Source organism: Oreochromis niloticus, linkage group LG8 (assembly GCF_001858045.2).
Source record: "Oreochromis niloticus isolate F11D_XX linkage group LG8, O_niloticus_UMD_NMBU, whole genome shotgun sequence".
In the NCBI taxonomy this organism is placed as follows: Eukaryota; Metazoa; Chordata; class Actinopteri; order Cichliformes; family Cichlidae; genus Oreochromis; species Oreochromis niloticus.
The window spans coordinates 30,505,156-30,527,163 of NC_031973.2; the positions used below are offsets into that span (position 1 = coordinate 30,505,156).

Sequence of the window (22,008 nt, forward strand, 5' to 3'; positions counted from 1 at the left end):
ATCCCTCAACATGTATCACCTGGACACTCTCACCAGTGAAGCTTAAAACCTGTTTGGACGGAACATCAACTCTAAACAAGCACAGTTACGCATTGTGTATAAAATTAACTCAACCTCATGCTAACCTACATAAGTACCTGTCTTAAGAGAGACCTCTGCACAGCTCAGACGCCAGTTGCAAGAGCTCTCTAACATTAGAATCATCAGCTGTGACTTATATAGTGTTATTTCGGTACTTTATACTTCACACATTTTTGAACGTTGTTTATATGGGGAGTTCCTCTTTTTGTGTCTATATTTATTAATATGCCTTGTGCACTAAAGCTTCCTGTTTTTCTGTCTGGCTGAGCACTTGTTTGTGAGTATAAACTGGCCTCTACAAGCCTTCATTAGCAGATACACCTTACAAATACTTCATATATACAGAGAAAAACCCAATAATCCACATTTCACTATTTTGTTCTTTGGTTCAGATTTGGATTCTGTATTGTTCTTTATTTATTATTATTTTGTCATAAAATAAATCAACCAAATAACTTAAGCTGTGTGACAGCACCTTGCGTTTACGCCAGGCTGTGAACTGCCCTGAAGCTACACCCCTTTTACCCCATTTACTTTCTCAATCTGGTTTAAACTATTCCTGACCTTCTCCTTCTCTCGTCTGATCATCTCAAGTACGTCCTGTACCAAATTTGCTTCCTCTTTTCAAGCCCACATTTAATTACAAGCTCAAACATATTTGCCCTATATTGCTGTCTCGACGTGTTTCCTGTCAACTTAACAGAGTTATTCTCAGAACTCAAAGCTGAAGTTCCCCTTTTCTAAGTCTGTATGTTCTACAAGAGAGCAAGTCGGTAAACAAGTTTATCATCACAAAGGTTATTAGGTAAAGGTCACGTAGACATTTGCTTAGTAACCCTAAAAGAGCACCTTTCATGTAGCTAATCGCATATATTAACACCCCCTTTTTGTGACACATCTCATGTGTTACAAACTCTAAATCCTTCACTCAGGTTAGGGAATTAAAAGAAGAGTTTAGTCCTATCATATTATGTATAAATGCTCCGGAGCTTCAAACCTGTATTTAAGGAATGAAATCAAATTAATCATCATGTCAAATCCTTTCTTGGCTCCATCCACAGCCTGCATCCTTGAAACGTCCTATAAACAAAAGCCTGTGTGTTAACCAGAACATCACCTTTTATACTCACTTTCTCCACTGATGATCCAACCTGTGTTATAACCCAAAATAAACTTACACAGAACAGTTATTGATCATGTGTCCCCTCCGTTCATGGTAACTTAAGTTACATCAATGTTTCCCTTTTAGCATTTAGCATTCTATAATGTAATAACATAATCCAACCCCAGTAAATAATTTTCTCAACGCACACATCAATATCCCAAAATCAGCATCCCCAGATTTAAGTCTCCCAGTTGTCCTGTTTGTCAACCTGTTATTTATTTCCCCTCTTGGTCCCATCACTCACATTCACTCCCATGCATTCACACGTGATATTTTTGCTGATCTGCAGCCCTCTGCGCACGTCATCAGATGCTCCACATCAGCAAAATGAGCTCAATCATTTGTTTTATTTCGTTTTCCTTTTTAGGAAAATAGTTCTCTATAGTTTTGACTGGATTGAATCGATCAATCCATTTTAGACAGAGACTTGCCGCCAATCAGTCTCTGATTGTAATCAATTATAATTCTGTAATGCCCACCTGATTTTCGTACTTGGTAATTTGTCAACGCCGTCCGTTCACTCTCTTCCAGGCCTGCTTAGAACAAAAATGAAAAAGAGAGCTGATTATTAGCTCATCAAAGTACAAAACAAAATCACCTGACAGGTTTTTCTAAGTGCACTGTTATAAAAACTATGGGCCCTTTTAGACATGTCCATGTTTATCAAAACTCCCTCTATTAAAAATAAAACAACAACCTCAAAAATCTTCAACAATCTGAAATTTCACCCGTTCGACACACTGAAAACCTCGCCAAAAGCTGCACCGTTTCGTACACAACAATAACCCCGGTTAGGCACTTTACCATACTCAGATTCAGCCTAACACCTTACAACAATGTGTCAACACTAATTTATACACCTCCTAATCAAATTTGCACCTCTGAACAATCTACCCCTCCTTTAAGGCCTCAATCACACCCACACAGCAAGCTCCTCTGTCCACATTCACACAAGCTCTCAAACTTTTCCATACTCAGCCATATCTCAACAATTTAACTTGGCAAAAGAAATACATGTTTAAACTTTATCACATTATTGAATTATTTTCATTTTCTTTCTATACTAATCACTTGTTTTGATCACTCAGTGCAAAAGCACTGCTAAGTCACCCTTTTAAACTAGTTTAATCCGTTTATTCAACATTCACACCATTCTATCACTCATACAAGTAGCAAGCCGATCTTCATTGCGTATGTTTGTGTGTGCTATTTGCATATATGGCTTCACAGTCTCACAGACACTTTCCCATTCTCCAGTTAAAGAGTCAGTTTTCTCCGTCCCCCAATCACTAACCCAAATTTTACTTCCCCACCTTAAATCACAGCCCTGCTGTTCTTCCACCACCAGTTAGGGCTTGCTGTCAGGTTCCTGGACACTGTAAACAATTCAACCAGAAACTTGCCTTAACATATCCATTCATGTTAACCTGTAGTTTCATCCGACTCCTGGATCTGGAGAATTGGTCCAGGTCTGCTTGCCCCTAAAAATAACAAACTAAAACATTTTCATTATTATCACGGACGCCTAAACGACCCATTTCTCTTTTTCTAGTCAAAAATACCAATTATGCCATGTATGTAAGCGTGTTCTTCCTTGCGTTATGTGGTCATGTAAATGCAGTGTAAGCTGTTTTCTTCATTGCATCCTTATATATTCATTGCATTTTCATGTATTCATATTTAATTTATGCATCTTTTCACTGAGCTCTAGATTCAAACTATCTCACTTCTGATTCGTTTCAAAAATAATCTCACATGTAACAATTGGTATATGTGTGTTTTCTATTCATTAATATAATTGTCAGTTATTTTGATTATCTTTACCTTTTGTATTGTTTACCTCTTTGTTGTGATATGGTGGACATCCCTAAACAATTCATGGGTTCAGGGTTCAATTTCAATCCAATCATCTCCTATCTTCTCGCAGTCAAACTCGTCCAGCTTCATCTCTCACTGGTCCTTTTTCATTCACAGTGTCCTGTTCGGGCTTCAGAGCCCCAGCAAACACAGTCTGTTTCTTCTCTGTTTTGATCTTTCAGTATTTCCTCTTCCTTCAGTCTTATTTTCATTTGCTGTGTTTTCTTCTACATCCATCTTTTCAGTCTTTTCTTCCAAGATTGCTCCAAGCTTGGCAAATATGACAGTCAGTGCCTTCAAGCAGACATATCACGCTGTTCTTCACCAGCATGCATGTTGCATCTCGTGCTTTCTGTCATGCTGCTGGACTCATCAGTCGTTGTCAGTGTTACTGCTTTCGCGTGCACTGTCTTTTAGCTTCCGTTACTTCTTCACGTCCACGATGTTCTATCGGTCTTCATCAGGCGATTGACTGTCCTTTGAACTTCTTCTCCGCTTCAGGGACAAAGTGAGAGATCCAGCCGCACAATTTCGAGCCAAAAACTGGCTTATTCTCCCAATTCTTTTAATCTACTTTTCTGCTGCTGAACTCAAGGTTGCAATGTTGAGAGAGTCCACCTGTATTGACACACTAAAGCATACAATTAGTAATATATTCATTTTTCTTAAAGGCTTCATTTGCTCCATGGGCCTCGTCTGTCTCTCTGTGTTCTTTCTGTACACACTCAGTTCCCATATATGGGCATGCAAAGTTCCTGTTCACTATTTCCTGTCGCTGCAGCCCCGGTACACAGAGCCATATTTCCTGTTCTTCAAACTAATCTAACTCCTTTGTTTTTACACACGTTTACAGGTTCTAACCTCTTTAGTCATTCAGTAATCGTCTCACACACTGCCTTTTCTTTCAAACTCCCCCTTTTCACTTACTCAGACAAATCACACAGTCACTCAAATCAAATACTGACAGCATTCACACAATTAAAATCACTCGAAATACGCTTTCATACGAGTATCTTGGACATGCCTTCCATGATCAGAAAGAGCAAGCAAGAAAAGAAAAAGAAAACTGAAACCTCTCATAACATCACTGAAGGTCAAATATCTTCATAGACCAAAAGTAAGCATATTATTTCCCTAGTCAAAAGTCAAACCGTTCCTCACAAAGTAATTTTTAATCTAACAGCCTTTGTGTTTTGAAACTAAAAAGAGGAAGGAACAGCGCCCAATTTAAACTGCGCATGTTGTCACTCAACAACACACACACAGAAAATGTAACTGTATATATTATCTCAAACTGAAACAGAACCCATCTAAAAATCCTAAAACATCTTACTTCGACACCCCAAAACACACTGAAGCGAGATCGATCAACTGTAGACCAGACAACAAACGAGGGAGGCCCAGAAAAGTGCAATCAAACGATGAGTTTATTGACAACGGAGAACAACCGTTAGCATATGGCTTATTTGCTCTGACAAAAATACACTGAGTTCTGGTTTTATAGCATAGAGGATCACACCCCCACATACACGTCAATACAGGTCAAAAATACATTATGTCCAGTCATTGTTTACAGACAAGGGTACATCTTGTACATCTTAATAACTATAAACAGACATATAACTTCTCTTTTTGATAACACCTTCCTTTTAAGGTAATAACTTCGAGCTTCAGGGCCTCTAAGGGCTAATAATGGACCCTCGTCCTCAATCACTAAGTAGACTGAATTGGCGCAGGTCTCAAATAAGAAGCAGAAGACACTTGGGCCTTCGCTCAGGCCTGCTACTAGATTTATGTGTATTGTAAGCATGCATGCAATTAACCTGCTATGTTCTCATCTTCCCTCAACATGTAAAACCCTCTTGGATAGAACATCAACTCTAAACAAGCACAGTTATGCCTTGTGTATAAAATAAACTCAACCTGTGAATAGAATGAATGTGATGACAAACATATTCAATGCAATATGAACCCTGTAAACAATATTACTAATAAAATAATACTGTAGAACATGTTATTAATGCATTTATCATAAGGCAGAGTATATGGCAGCAATAAAAGAATCTCTACATCCCAACATTCCCTCTTTTGACATTCCAACAAGGAATGTCACCACACTTCGTGTTGTATTACTCCCTGGCCCACTCTATGGGTTCTAAGTTCATCTGGTAGATGCCCTCAACCCAGCCAGGGTTAGGAACCCTCGCCATTACTTTTACCAACAATCCTCTGACACAAGGAATGATACAACAACTAGCGATGACCAGTATTCCCAAAAGTACAGTCAAAGAAAACACCACTGACATAGCCACACCTTTCCATTGTCCAAACACAGATGTCATCCAGTACGCCAGCAGATTTTCGATACCTGAGTGTTCATGCATAGTTTTAGACAAAGTTTTCAAGCCCTCCAGAGCTCGGGTTACTGAGCCATCTGGGGCAGTATTATTAGGGATAAAAGTGCAGCACATGTCTCCGAATATGGCGCACACGCCTCCCTTCTCATGTCAAGGGCCATTCGATTTCCCATCAGCAAACTCGGACCCAATTGTTCTGCGAACCCCATCATGGCATCCCTGGTTAGGTTAGAGAGTCTCAGCAGATTCCAATGAACATAGTTACTTTCAAATTCTACCACTATCAGATTTACCAGCTTGTACTCATCTGGAACTCTCCTGGGCACTCCAATAGAGTCTATCCCGGTCGGAGAGTTTAACCTAGGGTCATATGCATGTGTACCCTGGGTCCCTCTTTTGGCCAAAATATGTCTCTTACCTCTGGCGGCTAAGGTACGTGTGTTGTGTTGTGGAATAGCCTTTACCTGCCTAACTGAAGCACAGGCAACACAGTCAGATACATGTTGTTCTCTAGCATTTTGAGCCACCCAATCAAGCCAGAGGTTACTGTCCTTGAAACCGGTGGCACGCTTTATCAAATCCTTAGGCTTCAGTCTGGAGTAATCTGTCGTCAGAAGTAATCTCTCTTTTGGTTCCTGTTCCTTTTGAGCTACTGTTCTCGAAGTTACCATCTGATCAGTCAGAATGGTGATTAAGCTTTCTGCGAGCGGCTTAGACTTTGCATCAACTAAATTTGCCCTAAGCATATCATGGGGTGATTGCAGACCCATACATCATACGCTCTCCAGCTACTACTACCTCCTGTACACTTAATGACGTCACACAAATCAAACATGAATGAGCTGGTAGACCCTTTAACATAATTCAACTCTATGCCATTATTCATGCTGAGACACTCATCACCTTTACCTGACACCTCGCGCTTTTGTCGTTTTTACCGATCCTGTTTTAGCAACTACAGTCTCAGGAAGTGCTGGGCTGGACTGGCCTCCGTGTTCAGACAAGTGGTCCAGAGTGCCCTGCAAAATATAGACAATAAACAACACAGCCATAGTTAATATCATTGCATACAATAAACATGTAGTTGTAAGGAACATTCTAATCAGTTTTCTCATTATGTGTCTCTGACTCGTGTGTTTGCATCATGTTATATAAACTTTATATCCTGGAATGAAACTCCCCTGCTTTGTGGAGTCCTCAACTTGTCACCGCTCCTTTCTGCTAGCGTGGCGACCTTCTGCGCTGCTCCTCTTCTCTCTTCGGCCTCCCAGGTAGACTACTGGTTGGCCCGTTGCACAGGTGAGAGGATTTATTTTGCCTCTGCTCGTTATCGTTGACACCTGTGTTTGGTGTAGAGGAGTTTTCCTCTACCAACCTCTCATGTGCTGGCGCACACTGCGACCAATGATACCAGGTATCGCCTTTCCCTTTCAGTTGAACTGCTGTAGTTGTTCTGGCAACGACCTCGTAAGGACCCTCCAGCGTGGCTCCTTCCACTGCTGGAGTTCCTCGTGGGCTCAAATTCAGTTCCTTGTTTGCAGACTATAGCATAGCCTGCTTTCGATCCTTCTTCATCACGATGACAGCAGCCATCTATGAACCAATCCTCAGCTCCAGGGATAGGTTCTGCTTGTAAATCTTCCCTAACTTTCCCTTCAACTTCTGCTTTCTTAGTACAATCATGAGGTTCTCCTGATTGATTCCTTCATGTGTAAATGTCAGATTCGGAGCATCTAAAACTTTACTCAGTCTCTGTTGTGCTAATGATGTCATAGTGAACGCCTGCGAGTTCACATATGCCACCACACTATGTGTAGTCAGAACTTTTGGTGGGTGTTCTCTCACTACATGTACTGTTTTCTATATTGTTTTGGCAACCCCTGCTGCATGCTGTGCGCATGTAGGGTGCCTTGCTTCTGTTGGACTCCACCTTATGCTGACATACATAAGTACCTGTCTTTCTTTATTCAATCATCTTCCGGGGGTGAGAGACCTCTGCACAGCTCAGACGCCAGTTGCAAGAGCTCTCTAACATTAGAATCATCAGCTGTGACTTATATGGTATTATTTCGGTACTTTACACGTCACACAGGCTTGAACATTGTTTGTATGGGGAGTTCCTCTTTTTTGTGTCTATATCTATTAATATGCCTTGTGCACTAAAACTTCCTGTTTTTCAGTCTGGCTGAGCTCTTGTTTGTAAGTCAAAGGTAGCCTTGCTCTACAAGCCTTCATTATTAGAGTACACATTAAAAATATTTCTTTTATTCCTAACACCAGTCCCCTTTTTCATTTCTCACTTGAGAAATGAACTAATTCCTAATTTATCACATTAAGTTTACTTCAATACAATTCAATTGAATTTTATTTATATAGCGCCAAATCACAACAAAAGTTACCTCAAGGCGCTTCATAGATACAGAGAAAAACCCAACAATCTTGTGACCCCCTATTGAGCAAGCACTTTGGCAACAGTGGGAAGGAAAAACTCCCTTTTAACAGGAAGAAACCTCCGACAGAACCAGGCTCAGGTACGGGCAACCATCTGCTGCGACCGCTTGGCGTGAGCCAACAGAGGCTTTGAAGAGAGAGACCTAATATTTAATAATCCACATTTCACTGTTTTATTCTTCGGTTCAGATGTGGATTCTGTATTGTTCTTGCTTTGTTACTATTGATGTTTAAGTTGTTTTATTGCTAGATTTGGTTTGTTGCTGTCTGTTTGGGAGCTGACATAGTCTCTATGGATAAGGGTGTTTGGCGGGGTAGCATCAGGAGAGAAGCTCCAGAGAGGCATGTTCCCTGTTAAAGCTAAAATATAACAAAAGAAATTATGCTAAACAAACAAAACCTTTCAATTCCCCAACCCTATCTGTCTCCTCAACGGGTTGTATGTTTCAATGTTTAAAATAAATCAAACAAATAACTTAAGCTGTGTGACGGCACCTTGCGTTTACGCCAGGCTGTGAGCTGCCCTAAATCTACTTGCTACACCCCCTTTTCACCTAGTTTAATTTTTTTCAATCCTAATTTAAACTATTCCTGACTTCCCTCAGTGCACACTGTAAAGTGTAAACGATACAATTAGCTTTCTCCTGGTAAAAGGTCCTACATTATTTTCTCGACCTTTGGAAACATCCTCTATCGAGTTAACCCATTTCATTTTTCAAACTTAGGCCTGATTTCTTCGCCCCCTTTAACGGGTAGCGCATATCCAGTCTGAACACTGTGTTTGGGCAATTTACGAATTGTTGCAGGATTTCTATGTTATGTAAAGTTCCTCTCATCCCTTTTATGCTTCCATTATAACCTATGTCTAACAAGCTTTTGATCTTCTTTGTAATATAAACAACTAGGTGTATTTGTGCTCTGTTTTTCTCCTTTCTCTGGTTGGTTCCGTTCGATCTCAGGCTTCCAGGATTCTTGCCACCCCTGTGGTTGCTGTGGTCCTGAAATCTTCTCCTGTAAAGGATAGAAAACAAAAGCCTCTCTCTGCTACACCTCACTAATCTACTGTGTTCATCTAAGGTTCCTTTAATCATTCAAAGTTGTTTCACCATATCATGTTCTGGGCTCTGTCCTTTATATTAACTTTACTTAATCTCCATGCCCTTCATGTGTGTGAGCAACACTTTTAGTTTTATTAAACACGCCCAGGGTAAGATATAAACCATCACCATCTAAGCATAGAAACAGATCAAAAAGAACCACAAAACAATTTCTATATCTAAATTATCAAAAACCCCAAACGTCATAAAACGATCCTAAAACCCATTTCAAATTAAACCTTAAATCCTGTAACTCCCCCTTTTGTGACACATCTTATGTGTTACAAACTCAAAATCCTTCACTCGAGCTTAGGAGATTAAAAGAAAAAGGTTAGTCATATCATATTAAATATTCATGCTCCGGCCCTTCAAACCTGTGTTTAAGGAATGAAATCAAATTAATCATTATGTCAAATCTTTTCTTGGCTCCATCCCCAGCCTGCATCCTTGGAACTTCCTAGAAACAAAAACCTGTATGTTAACCAGAACTTCACATTTCATACTCAGTTTTTCCCCACTTATGATCCAATCTGTGTTATAAGAAAGAAAACTTAAACCAGAACAGTTATCAGTCATGTGTCTAACCTTAGTCCAGTCTTTATCTCAGTGTCCAGTCGGTCCAACCTATGGTCTGCCTCGTCCGTCCAGTCACCATCCATTTACACACATTCACTCACATGCATTAACATCAGGTTTTGCTGACAGTGGAGACTATCTCGCAAATATTCAGTCTTCACTCTCAGCAACATCAACTCATTTATTTGTTTTACTTTGTTTTTAAGAAAATAGTTCTTTCTGCTTTTAGACTGGATTGGCTCGCGGCAATCCTTTTAGACAGAGACTTAGCCTTCTCCTCTGGCCATTGTAATCTGGAGAAGGTCACCGAGAATTTTCAGCGCTGTTATCCACTCTTTTGCAGGCCTGCTTAGAACAAAAATGAGAAAAAGAGAGCTGATTATTAGCTCATCCAAACACAAAACAAAATCACCTGACAGGTTTTTTCTAAGTGCACTGTTACAAAAATGATGAACCCCCTTAGACATGTGCATGTTTGATAAAACTCCCTCTATTAAAATAAGAAAACAACACAAATCTAACCGATAGAAGTAACCCATCACTACAACAACAACCTCAACAATCTTAAACACAGAACATTTTGCCACAAGTTCTTCAAGGTCCTGACTCTCTCAGGTCAACTAACATCACCTCACCTGCTCAAAACACAGAAAATCTCGTTAAACACCACACAACTTGCACACCATCATCACTAAATTCTAAATTTTCTCTTCTGAAAACTTACTACACACTAAGCGAGTTGGACAACATGATAAACAGACTCCTATGCTAAACCTGCTATCTGATGTTCATGAGCTCTTTTGTATTCTAAGGTTAACGCATTTTCTATTTGTGTGTGTGATTATGTATATGTTTCTTTTCGTGGTTTTTCAGACTCCCTCACAAGGTTCCACTTAAACAGTCAGTTTTTCTCCTTCGCAAATTTGATCTCCCTCCTTAAATAACAACATTCCTTGTCCTCAGCCAGAAGTTAGAGCTTGATTTTCAGGTTCAGGGAACAATTCACCCTGAAAGACAGTGAGTGTCTCCCCTCTTTGGCTCATCACTCGTCATTGTTAATGACGTTTCCCCCTCTGCCCCAGCGGCTTTACCCTTGTAGTCCCGTCTCCTCCAGTGAGTCCAGCTCACTTAGGGACCTAGGTTCAAGCAATCGTGACTGCGCCTTGCCTTAGGTTGTCCCAGGGTTTCGAGGTGGGATCTTACCCGTCATGGGCTGTCCAGCCTTCCATGCTTCGCCTGATACGGGGGCCAAGTGGGCACGGGTGCTATGAGGGGAGGGGACACACTGACTCTGGAAATCAAAGGAGTGTAAGCTGCTTTCTTCATTTCATCAGTATATTGAGCTATCACACTTCTGATTATTCCCAACATTTCACCTGTAACAATTTGTGTACGTGTGTTTTCTATTCATTAATGTAATTGTTAGTTCATGTATTTATTTTCTCAGTCTTTCTTTTTCTAAAACATGTAATTAATATATTTTATTACTTTTTCTTAAGACATTCAGTCTATAATTGCTCTGTTTTCATGCTGCAACGTCTCTCCCCAGCTATAATCAGACTTCCTGTTTGACGCACACACACTCTCTCAGGCCTCCTCTATTCACGCACTCCCTATGAGTTATTATTACTTATTTATTATTTTGTACAAATCACACAGAATCATTCAAATCAAGTACTCACAACATTCACACACTTAGAAGCACTCAAAATACGCTTTCCTAAGAGTATTTTATCAAACATGCTTGCTTAGAATCAAAAAGAGCAAGTAGACAACACTCAGTGCGTCTGTCCTCTTAAAAAGAAGAGAAATAAACACATATGGGACAATTCTCCCCATCTTAGACGAAATGTGACCTTTAATGTCCGTTTCTAAGTCATGTTCTTCTCTACACACGACTCTTGGCCTCCAGGGCATAAAACTTTGAGCATAATCTTTTACTTTTACCAGAACTAGTACTTTACCAGAACCCTCATACGTCCAATAAGACAGCTATATGTGCACTTCTTTCTTTGACAAAGTTGTATTTTGTATTTTCTTACTCAGCTGTATATAGTATTGGTATTCTATTTTATTCTATTCTACTTTATTTTATTGCATTCCAGTGTTTTCTAATTTCTGCTGCATAACTTTGCACTTTTGCTTTAACAAACCAAATTTCCCAGCTGTGGGACTAATAAAAGTCATCTTTATCTTTGACTAGCCCTAACCTAAATCCTGTCTCATCCACTGCTGAAATTCTAGTTAAATGAACACGTGTTACAGTTTAAAATTAAAAGAGGAAGTAACTCACACCCAAGTACTGTGTGTGTGTGTGTGTGTTAATGTCTGTGTCCCTTTAAATGAAAAAGGTGAACACATGTGGTGAGTTTTCCTCAATTTACACAAAATATGACATTAAATATCCTTTTCTAATTCCTGTTCTTCTTTAAACACCATGAATGACCTCCAGGTCATAACCTTTGGACTTATAACTCTGATATAAGTCCACACAGCGCACCAAGCACAGAGAAAATTCAACCTCAGTGCTTCAGAATTCTCCTCAAAATTCAGAAACTGTTTCTGTCATTTATCTCCCCAAGAACTTCATCATATGGACCTCGCCGGCTCCAGTAATCTTCAGCACACGTATCTCACTGCAGCCAGTGAAGATTTAAAAACAGTTTATTGTCTCAGTTTACCCAGTATTCACTTATCAGGTGGACCGCAGCCGATCCATACATCTCAACACAATCGTGTGTCCACATTTACACAACTTATTCTTTACTTGTATCACAACACATCTAGTAATATCATCAGAATTACTTCAACATGGTAAACATTGATTTTCCTTTAAAATCAACTTACCATTAAAACTCGAGATCACAGCTGACTCGATTCTCTGAAATCCTGAGCCCGTTAAAACACCTTGCTCAACTCACGGTGTTCTTTTCTCGGACCCCTTCGTCCGAGCTCACTCTTTTTACCCCGGCATCTCCCCCAGATTGTTACGAGATCTTCATAAACCCAAAAGTAAGCATATTATTTCCCTAATCAAAAGTGAAGCCGTTCCTTACACAGTAATTCTTCATCCAACAGCCTTTGTGTTTTGAAACCAAAAAGAGGAAGGAACAGCGCCCAATTTTAAACTGTGCATGTTGTCACTGAACAACACACACACTCACACAGACCCAGGGCAATTCTTCCTGGATCATTTATTAACGTTCGAACAAACACAGTCCGCATTGATTATTTTCTGGACCTCAGCAGATCCACCAAATTCATACAAATATATCAGCCATTAACCAATTTATTTCTTTTCCTCAGACCGCGCCGGATCTGTTACTTCAGCACAATAAACACTGATTTTCCTTCAAAATCAGTTTACCAAGAGCCACAAAACCATTTCTGACTCGATTTTCTGAACTTCTGTGTCACTTAAACATCCTGACAGCACCAGGTGTTTCTGTCGGACTTCCTCGTCCGAACTTAATCCTTTTACTTACAAATAAGCATCTCCCAAAATGATCCTCTTGATCATTAGCTATTCACCGAGCCCACAACTCTCGGCAACACCACCTGACGTATGCCCACGCCGGAGCTCCTCTTTGAAGTCTCAAAGAAGTACAGGATTCTCCAATCCCGTGAGTTTGACACTTATTAAACCATAAGCTGACCAATAACTCTTATATTCTTCTCTATTCTTAAACATGCATTGGTCTCTTTTTCTTTTTTACCATGAAATACCATATAACCTTTTAACTCAGTACTGTCTGTTTCTCAAAGTTTCATTATCCTTGCTTCAAAGCTTCTCATTACTTCCAAGTTACTCATTCATTACTTCAACGTTTTACTTTATTCTCGAGAATTCAGTTTTACCCCTACTGCGCCAATTTAGTAGTTAAGATCATCTACTCAGCGAACAGATAATTTAGAATTCAGCCAATTTGCACAAATTTGCTTATTGAACAGGTTTGTGCGTACCTCTTAATCTTTTTTAGACCGGTCTTCTGTTCGCCTCATGTCAGATCCAACCTTCGGCCACATTAGTTCTCTCTGATTTAATCTAGAAACTTCACGGTCTGCCGTACACAGAATCTCTTTTCCCTTTTCTTTAACAAGAGATACTCAAAAATTCTGCAAATTCTCTCCACTCAGGAGGAGGCTCACAGCTTTATTCTTACTCTGTTTCTGGTTGGATTAAAATAACTCTTATATTAGAATCACCCTGTCCAGTGATACTGTATTTCAAAATCACCAAAGGCACGCTCACAAAACAGGAAAATGCTTCAGCAGCCTTAATGGGATCCCCGTGGGCCTCTCACTGTCTATTTCCAAGCACCTATAATGAAACAACGGCACAATGAGCATGCCCTTTATCTACCCCTCATTTAATCAATGTATCTATTCTTTGTTAAAATTAAAAGGGGAAGTCACCCAAATTTTAACTGCGCACTTTTCCCCAGCAAAAAAGAACGGAAAAAGAGACTTTTACAGCCTCTCTCTCACACACAGCCTGCAGCCGGCTGGCACTTAAATCATTTCAGACAGTTTCTTACGTCACGGTTTCCAGCTGTATGAGTGGGTCCCTACAACCCGGATATACACACCGCTGCTCGTCTTTAAGAGACGTCAACAGGTCTGCAAATTCTCCAGGAATATCAACAAAAACACAGCTTTTCTCGGCCCACGGCGGGTCCACAAATTTTCACTGACCACGGCGGGTCCACAAATTTTCACTGACCACGGCGGGTCCACAAATGCATAGGTAATACTTTTTAATCGTCTCTCATAGCTCACAGTATTTATTCTCAGAGTTACTTCAACACAACAGACCTTAGTTTCACTTTACTGCTCGGGTGGCTTTACTGCAAAACCTCAAGCTTACGGCTGACCTGAGTTTCTCTTAAATCATATATCAATTCCTCGGACCTTCGTGTCCGGTATTTATCCTTTTTCTCTTATTTAAGTGTCTCCCTAACAATGATCCTCTGCGATCACCAGGGCTATATCTGAGGCCACAACTCTCAGCGGGGCCCTCCCCCTAGTATAATCCTAGGAAACGTCTTTCCCAGGGAGGGAGTTCTCCAACTCCTTGACTTTGGACACTTTTAATCTCTTTTAATCTCTCTTATTTCCTTAAAAACAACGTCTCTAGTTACTTTTAGCTCAGTACTGCTTTTTCCAAGCGACCATGAACACAATACTACTCTTAAGTTTCACTTTCGTTGCAACAAAGGTTTTCGTTTCAAACAAAACTCAAAACAGAGATCAACGGATGACCACTTGACTACATATTCTAGAATTATAATCCACTACAGCACAATTTCAGTTTAAGAGGTTTGTGCCTTACCTTTTTGTGGGCCCAATAGTCAAGCGATCACCGTGACGTCTGCCGTTCGATCACCTGATCTGGCCTCGACCTCCGCCGACAACAAACACCTGTACCTCTTACTGCTGATCTTTAGTTGCCCGCATCCTCCACCAAATGAAGCGAGATCGATCAACTGTAGACCAGACAACAAACGAGGGAGGCCCAGAAAAGTGCAATCAAACGATGAGTTTATTGACAACGGAGAACAACCGTTAGCATATGGCTTATTTGCTCTGACAAAAATACACTGAGTTCTGGTTTTATAGCATAGAGGATCACACCCCACATACACGTCAATACAGGTCAAAAATACATTATGTCCAGTCATTGTTTACAGACAAGGGTACATCTTGTACATCTTAATAACTATAAACAGACATATAACTTCTCTTTTTGATAACACCTTCCTTTTAAGGTAATAACTTCGAGCTTCAGGGCCTCTAAGGGCTAATAATGGACCCTCGTCCTCAATCACTAAGTAGACTGAATTGGCGCAGGTCTCAAATAAGAAGCAGAAGACACTTGGGCCTTCGCTCAGGCCTGCTACTAGATTTATGTGTATTGTAAGCATGCATGCAATTAACCTGCTATGTTCTCATCTTCCCTCAACATGTAAAACCCTCTTGGATAGAACATCAACTCTAAACAAGCACAGTTATGCCTTGTGTATAAAATAAACTCAACCTGTGAATAGAATGAATGTGATGACAAACATATTCAATGCAATATGAACCCTGTAAACAATATTACTAATAAAATAATACTGTAGAACATGTTATTAATGCATTTATCATAAGGCAGAGTATATGGCAGCAATAAAAGAATCTCTACATCCCAACAACACATCGCTTACAGACATCTTTTTTAATTAAATTATCTCAAATTCAATTTCAGTTCTTAGAACCCAGATAACGGTCTTAAGTATCAACAGTTTATGTATCCTATCTCAAAACCCCGCAAAAGTCATACAGTCATGGCAAGAAATAAACTTTACTTACAATATTGTAATAAACAACTCCAGCGTCTTAAATACAGGCATCAGCCATGTGTAGCAGTCTCTATAAACTTCCTATCAGTCTTACACAGTTTTACCTAGTACAGACACGTGTCAAGCAAACCCCATACTCATATTCTACAGTTATCATGAATACTTATCATAATCAACAACAGTCACACAAATAATAAACATAAACTGCATTTCTTCCCTTAAAACACGGATTGAAGTCGTCATAAACCCTGGCTCTGCAGTCAGTCATTAGCCACTCATTCGTAAACAGGAAATGTCACTCTAAATAAGTCACAGGCATCTCATTTACATAGACACAGACACACTCTCAAAATAACCAGCCTGCTGCAGTGCCCGTGGCAGACACAATCTATATACAAACAGTCAAATTATAATACAGAGACGTCTCATAGATCAAATATTTACAAGGCCTTAGATTGCACAACCTACAGAATTTAGACAAAATTTGAATTAACCCTCCAAGGGACAAACTCCAAGTTTTTGATAATCAATGACCCAGTATCAGGTCCAACCTGTGTCTGGTCTAATTGCTAAAGTTCCTAAGTCAATTTAAAAGCGTCCAACGCCCAAGGTCCAACCTTTACTACCCAAATAAGTGCATAAACCGTTCCAAACGGTAAAGTGGTCCAACCACTAGCTATTTTGGAGGTTCCCAAGTTCTCCACGATCGCCAATCGGACTATCCCGTCCAACGGAAAATCCTGAGCGTCCTCAGGAAATTGGGAGCGTCACCTCCGAGAAATGCACTTCCAAGAACATCCCACAGTTCCGTTCTACATAAATTTAATTATGTTTTTAAAGACATCCTATGCAACCACCAAACCGACTTTATTGATGTCCAAGCCCAGCTTTATATTCAATTATGACTGTATTACCATACACAGTTTCCAAATTACCTATAATCCTAAATTCAGTAGTCCAACTACTTTAAATTCTCTTTCCTTAGCAGTCCAACTGCATTTCCTTTAATCAGTACTGTCACTTAACCTTACATTATCATTACTTCAACTTCAATTCTCATGAGATTTTCACCAAAATCAAAACAGACCTTTACCAGTAATTTTCAGTGAGTAGACTTTCAATTTGTCAGAACCAATTCAGCACTGTTTGGAAATAATTCAACAGGTAGTGCCTTACCTTTGAATAAGCCGGCTTATGTCCACTCACTTCGACCACTGACTCGTGTCTGCCTGTTTGAGCACCTTGGACCCTCTCGGTCTCAACCTCCAACTTTTCTCCCTCAACCCTCGGCCAATGCACCAAATGTTACGGGTCCGAAATTGAGGATGAGAGTAAAACAATGATGGTCCAGAAGAGGTCAATCAAACAATTGATTTTAATGAATGCACGCAGCGTGGAGAGGTGTAAACTGCCAAACAGTTGTACATCTCTACCCAAAATACACTCTAGATTGCTTTTATAACATCAGGGTATTGTAACGCCCCTTCTTGCGCTTACAAACACATAATTTGCATGTCCAGAACATTCATGTATTTTAAGAATTAAATGCAACATAGAGGTTCCTCCTTGTGGCATACTCTTCCGAATATGGTGATGACCTAAGGCCTTTGAGGTCACCATGGACTGGACATCCTTCTGTCACCTGTAACTAAGCAAACTCAAATACCACAAGAAGCTGAATACATTCAGGCCTTGGCTCAGCTACTATTTTACTGTAACAATATACTCAGCATATGAGTTATGATACATATATATTTAACTCAATCATTTTAAAGTAGTTATAACTGCACCTGTAATAAAAATGTTAATATTTGATTATGATAACCCCTATAATATAAATTATAACATAATGCCAGCAACTTCAATAAACACTTTGATGAAATGATACTTAATGCAATGATAAAGATGATGGTTATGAACAGTAACCATAAAATAATTCCTATAATTCTTCAAGCACTTAGGCAAATATGTGATGTCTTGATAAATCGAGCAGACATTTGAAGTTTACACAGCTACATTCTCGCATGAAAATATCTTCAAAGTTTATTTTGTGACCCAGTAAGAGTAATATTTCAAACTCCGCCACTCTACGTTCCTCCACCACTGCCTTGTTTGAGTTTTGGACGAAATGCATTCTGGGATATTGCATTTCGTCATTTTGAGCTGATTGGAGACCAAAACAGTCAATCAGAATTGTTTTGCATCCAAGTCTGTGATTGGCTGGTTTTGTGGCACAAATATAACGCTGTACAGAAATGTTGAGAGCACGAGCAACACATTGCGAGCAAGCGCAAATGCAAAAACTGAGCGAGAGGGGCTGCTATTGGGTGTGTGTGTGTGTGTGTGTGGATAATAGCAAACACTAGCTTTTCTTTGCTCAAAATAAATTTCTCCTCAAAATGCAACACTTGCACCTGCAATTTTGTTTTTACGTGCGCGCAAGTTTTTTTTATGTGCGCTCAGAATAGTGGCACAAAAATAACGCCATACACAAAATGCTGTGCTGAGCACTGAGCATTGCACGTACACACTGCATTGCTTCATATTTCACCCGTAAAGTGGGAAATTGGTGGAGCAGTTTATTAAAAGGGTAAACGTACATGGGTATGCAGACTGTAAGGCCCAAACAGAGCTGGCACAGGTCTAACAAGCTTGTGTATGAAGGGACAAACTGAGTGTGATATAAGGAAATGCTTACATGTGTAATTGTTTTGATTACTTGTGAAGGACTACGTCACAAGTAATCAAACATGACTCACTACTTATAAAAGCCCTTTAACTAAAAGTGTATATCAGAAACTCTCCTCTACTGTTTACTCTGTTTATCATCCAACAGTGACCTCGACCCTCTTCAAGCTCCTCATTGGTCAGTTCGAGTCAGGACAGCTGAAAATCCTCAGTGTTTACTGGGTAAGTGAAATTGATCAGTGGGACCCTCAGGGACAGAGACCATAATGCTTTGGGGCAGACCACAGAGGTTTACTAGTCAGTACAGATTTCAAACGCACTGCTGTGAAATGCTAAAGTGCACTGACCTTAATGTTGCATTTTTCTGGTTACTAATACACTTGGATCCATTACAAACATACACATCATTGTATGATGTTGAAGACTTTTTATGGCTTTGCTTTTTGTCCAAACAGCACAGAGGAAACCATTTCTAAGCCAAGGGGCTAAAATTCATGCATCAAATGATACGCAGCAGATAAGATGAATGTAATGAAGCTACTGATAGAAAGAACATAGTAAAGGACAAATAAAGTGTCTTTTTTCCTCATTGTTCTCTGCGTGGGCCACCCACTTCCTCCCACAGTCCAAAGACATGCAGTTAGTGGGGACAGGTTCATCGGAGACTCTAAATTTCCCACGGTGTGAATGTCTGTGTTTGTCCTAGCTGTTGTTGTTTTTGGGTAAAAACTCTTACATGTGATGTAAAGTGGACTTTTCTTTTGTTGCCGCGTCCATGATTTGGAAAATGTTACACAGATGTCATCCTGCTGCGCTGTGCTGAAGCATGTGCTTTTTGAAAAGTTTGAATAAAAAAACATCAGTTCAGTAAACTGTTTTCGTTCCCTACAGGTGAGGCTGTGACAGAGCTCTTTAAACTCTGCTGTAGGACTGAGTCCACAGAGGAGATTCCTGGAAGAGGATACGCTGAAGATGAGGGCAAAGGTCAGGTTCCTGGCTTTACTTGTTGAGTGACCATACTGCATTCTGGAAACGTGCGTAGCTTACTGGGAGATCTGGGCATCTCTGCTGACCTGGACCTGAGTAATTGAACAGAAACTCTTGGATGTGTTTGTCGTCTGTAGAAAACAGTGATATCAGCTCTGCTTTGTCCAAGCTCACCGAGCCAGCAGCAACTGTGCCCATTTCCAAACTGTCCGTCTCCAACATGGTGCACAGTGCCCGGAAGCACATTCGCCGCCATCGACGCATCGATGAGTCGCCCCTTAACACCGATATACTCAATTCTGTCCTTCTGGTAAGGTTAATCATGTAGCCTGTTTAAAAGGAGTTAACTAGTCCGAGTTGACTAATACTTGACTGAGTTTTAATGGTTTCAGCTGCAAAATAAGGAAATTGATTCAGACAGAAGAGGTGTGGATCCTATGTTAGGAGACAGTGAGCGTGATATTCAGAGCAGCAGAGACTTGGAGCGTGTGGTTGTTTGACTCGTACTGATGTGGCTCCTGCTTCTTTTCACAAACAGTTTTTCCTTCGTGGTTACTGTTGTGCCCGTCACACTCAGCAGGTTAGAGCTCGAGCTAAGACAACCTTGAATCTTAAAACTACAGCTGTAATTGCATTTACGTCCTACCAGTGCTGTCACAGATATTGATCCCATCTGACAGCAGCTCAGTAATGCACCAGAGCGTCATCTTAAACAGGATATCAGGCAGCGTTCTTATTTTTATTGTCTGATTCTGGTCACATTTAAATCCTGCTTTTACCACTGAGCGATCAGTATCCTGTGTTTTATCATGAAGTGATGAATGCATGAGCTCCACTTGTTTAATTCTTCTAACATCTATAAAACACCAGAGACAGACTTATTTATTTGTGTTGTTTGTGTGTCAGTATCTCTTTCCAGATGCTGCTGTGGAGAAGTCTGACTGTAAGAATAACTCTCAGCTGTCGAGCTCCTGTGGGACATCAGAGCAAGAGAAAACCTCTGATTATGTAAGTTTGCCTCTCACCACTCGCCCACTCAAGGTTACACTCAGGTGAGGTCAAATATAAGTTTCAGAATGAAGACAGGCTCAGTGCTGTCAGTACTTTGTCAGTATTTTTATTAGAATGTATTAAATTTGTTGTCCTGGTGTTTGATTTCATGCTGGTCTTTTCCATCGTTATAGAACCTTTTCCACCAGCTGAAGTCAGCACCCAGTGACAGTCTGACCTACCGTCTGGCTCTGTGTGTGTGTCTGGTCAACTATTACTACGGTGGGCTGCGGGCTGTTGGACACCTCTGGCAGGAGTTTGTCCTTGAGTTGCGTTATCGGTGGGAAATAACCATCTTATTTGTGGGTGGGTACCTCACATGCTCGTGCTGCTTTTATTTAAAGATCTCACACATGTTAACATTTTCATTTTAAAGCATGTAAAATAAATATTGAACACGTCAGCAGTTTTGTAAGTAAATATATTTCTAAAGGTGCTTTGATGTGAAATTATCACCAGATGTCAGTAACAACACTTCCAATCCAGACGTCCAAAGGAATCAAACCACAGCTGAAGTTGTGTAATAATAAGTGACACAGGGAAAATGTATTGAACACACTGACATTTATTTATTGCTTTATACAAATGTTGGTGATGACAGTTCATGACACCTTCTGTATGGAGAAACCAGTCCCATCATTGCTCAGGTGTGACTTTGACCCCTTCACCACACAAACAGTCTATAAATCCTGAAAGCTCCGTGGATCCTTCCCACAGATTCAGCTCAGGCGATTGGCTGGGCCGTTCTAGCAGCTTTACTTGATTTCTCTGAAACCAACAGTTTCCATTGGCTGTGTTTGGGATCATTGTCTTGCTGAAACATCCATCCTTGTTTCATCTTCATCATCCTGGTAGATGCAGCAGATTCTAATCAACAATGTCTCCATTCATCCTTGCTGGAGTTATATTTAATGTCTCAGTGCCGTACGCTGAATAAACGCCCCCACCATGATGCTCCCACCTCCAGACTTCAGTGTTGCTGTGGTGTTTTTGGGGTGAAGCCACCCAAACACGGTGTGTGTTTACAGCATTCAAAGAGTTCAGTTTTGGTCTTATGTGACCAAACTGTATTAAAGATCAAGCGTATTGTTGTCCCTATGCATTACTACGGAATATGATTAGGGCCACTGGGGAAAAAAAAAAGGAAGAATTCTGACTTCTTTATCAGAATTCTGAGTTTAATCTCAGAATTCTGACTTTTTTCTCAGAATTTTGAGGTGGGCACCTGCAGGCATCCAGCTTCAGTGACAGCGATGTGTCCAGTTGTGCAGGTGGAGAACTAATTCACTAAATATGGTGGATATAAGTGATTTTTGCGTGGCCGAGGGGTCCCCGAAGATGCTATTTTATTAATGGAA

General features: G+C 40.2%; 1 protein-coding gene across 6 annotated transcripts in view; it reads left to right on the forward strand.

Moving 5' to 3' along the window:
• LOC109200687 (rab3 GTPase-activating protein catalytic subunit) overlaps window positions 1-20,938 on the forward strand; it is a gene marked incomplete at its 3' end in the record, with an annotated part of 73,221 nt that extends 52,283 nt beyond the window's left edge. For all 6 annotated transcript variants that reach the window (XM_025909824.1, XM_025909825.1, XM_025909826.1 and 3 more), the window contains 5 exon segments: window positions 18,762-18,835; window positions 19,505-19,597; window positions 19,738-19,910; window positions 20,507-20,608; window positions 20,785-20,938. In XM_025909824.1, the coding sequence (XP_025765609.1) occupies window positions 18,762-18,835; window positions 19,505-19,597; window positions 19,738-19,910; window positions 20,507-20,608; window positions 20,785-20,938 (596 nt within the window).
• Window positions 20,939-22,008: the final 1,070 nt, after the last annotated feature.